Source organism: Mandrillus leucophaeus, unplaced genomic scaffold (assembly GCF_000951045.1).
Source record: "Mandrillus leucophaeus isolate KB7577 unplaced genomic scaffold, Mleu.le_1.0 Scaffold24, whole genome shotgun sequence".
In the NCBI taxonomy this organism is placed as follows: Eukaryota; Metazoa; Chordata; class Mammalia; order Primates; family Cercopithecidae; genus Mandrillus; species Mandrillus leucophaeus.
Window position 1 is genome coordinate 553,659 of NW_012102476.1, and position 2,054 is coordinate 555,712.

Sequence of the window (2,054 nt, forward strand, 5' to 3'; positions counted from 1 at the left end):
CAACAGAGCAAGAGATCCTATCTCAAAAAAAGAGATGGGCAGTACAAGTTTCTAGTAAATAGCAGCAAAAAATAGTGGAAATGGCACTCAAATATACAAAACAAAACTACAAATTATTCCATTGATTTTGTCCAACATTTAACAAAATTTAGATGATGATCGCACCTCTGTTTTAGGACACAGTGAAACAATTAATGTTTGGGGAGCAGGATGGAAAGGTGTTAAATCTTCCAACAAAATTGCCTCATAGGGCAATATCTTGATGACTTCTTGGTGGCGGTGGCGGTGGCGGTGGCATTTTTGGCTGCAGGATCACGCAGACCTTTCTGCAAAAGTGTCTGAGGGCTTCTTAATTCTCTCACGATTTCCTGCTCCTTGAAGCACCTTCCTGAATCTCTGAGAGAGCGTGTCCTGTGGAGCCAAATTCTGTAGAGCCGAGGCTTCTTCCTTTCAGGGTTTTGGGACATTTTCAGTATAGCTGTCCTTGACTCCATGAGGTCCTGACCCTCTTGGGGTGTGTGGGTGTGCGCTGGCTGGGTTCCTACCACATCCGGGGCATTTAGGATATTGCCATTCTGAGTGGGAGCTTGGCCAGGAGGGACACAGACCTGGTGGCCAGGCGCAGGGCTCTGGGGGAGGGTGCTGAGCTGGGGACCAGCTAGTTTTATATTATTTGCCATCATGAGTGTCCTGTCTTCATAGCCAGCCTTGAAACACTGGTGCTTAAACAAGGAATTCCCAGGTAGCGAGGCCCCCTGGGTGCCAGGCTTACATCTTAGCAGCTCCTGAGTCCTCATATTTGTCCCGGCCTGGGGACCTCGGCACCCACTCTTCCTCCAGTCCTTGAGGGGGTGGAGAGGAAGCTCTGCAGTCCCAAGCCACCACCCACCAAGGCCTCTCTCCCACCTGACCCTCCAGGCTGGGGCTGCCCCGACCTCGTCTGCTACACGGATTACCTCCAGACGGTCATCTGCATCCTGGAGATGTGGAACCTCCACCCCAGCACGCTCACCCTTACCTGGTAAGTGGCCGGGCCTCGCCAGTCCCTGGGGATGCAACTCACGGTGCCTGCTCAGTGATTCCCCCAGGAGGATGCTATGCACTGAGGACCACTGTGCCCGCCTTTCAGACAACTACTCAGGGCTCACAGGACTTGAAAAGTCAGGAGCCCGCAGGGTTGGTCTATCCACCAGCTTCAAAGGCTACTATCTCGCCCACACAGGTTGGCCATGGTTTTGAGACCCCGGGATGGCCGGTCTCCCGCATGATTTTTCAAGCACTTAGTAGGTGCCAGGCCCCCAGCTCAGTGATTCCCCCAGGAGGACGCTATGCACTCCCTGCATAGTTGGGAGTGAGTGGTCACTCCCAACTCTCACAATGATTACTCCCATTTTACAGATGAGGACATTGAGGTTCAGAGAGGTTAAGCAACTTGCCCAAGGGCACAGAGCCTGTGAATGCTGGAGCTGGCATTCAAATTCAGACTTTCCAACTCCAAAGTCCATGGGTCCCTTTTAGACCCTATGCAGCTCAGGATAAAGAAGAGCTTCCGTTATCCATCAGCTCATTCATTCATTCAAAACCATTTATAGGCCAGGTGCAGTGGCTCATGCTTCTAACCCCAGCACTTTGGGAGGCCAAGGAAGGAGGATAACTTGAGCCCAGGAGTTTGAGACCAGCCTGGGCAACATCACAAAACCCTGTCTCTACAAAAAATAAATCAGTCAGGTGTGGTGGCACAATTGTGTAGTCTCAGCTACTTGAGAGTCTAAGGCAGGAGGACCAAGCTCAGGAGGTCGAGGCTGCAGTGAGCTATGATCACGCCACTGCACTCCAGCCTGGACAACAGAACAAGATCCCAACTCACAAAACAAAACAAAACAAAACACGTGTGAAGTTCCTGCCAGACACTGTAGCAGGCACTAGGGATTCAGCAGAGCGAGACTGACTGGGCCCCAGATGCCTTGGAATTGACATACCACAGTGGGGCGGTGGCTGGGGGAGACAGACGCACAAAACAACCAACAAGATGCTTTCTCTTTTTTTCTTCTTTT

The 2,054-nt window shown here is 51.5% G+C and overlaps 1 protein-coding gene across 2 annotated transcripts in view; it reads left to right on the plus strand.

Annotated features, from left to right (window-relative positions):
* The window catches only part of IL21R (interleukin 21 receptor), a 64,675-nt gene that overhangs the window by 45,691 nt on the left and 16,930 nt on the right, over positions 1–2,054 (plus strand). For both annotated transcript variants that reach the window (XM_011982334.1, XM_011982335.1), the window contains exon 3: positions 919–1,021. In XM_011982334.1, coding sequence (XP_011837724.1) covers positions 919–1,021 — 103 coding nt within the window. The remainder of the gene's footprint in view (positions 1–918; positions 1,022–2,054) is intronic.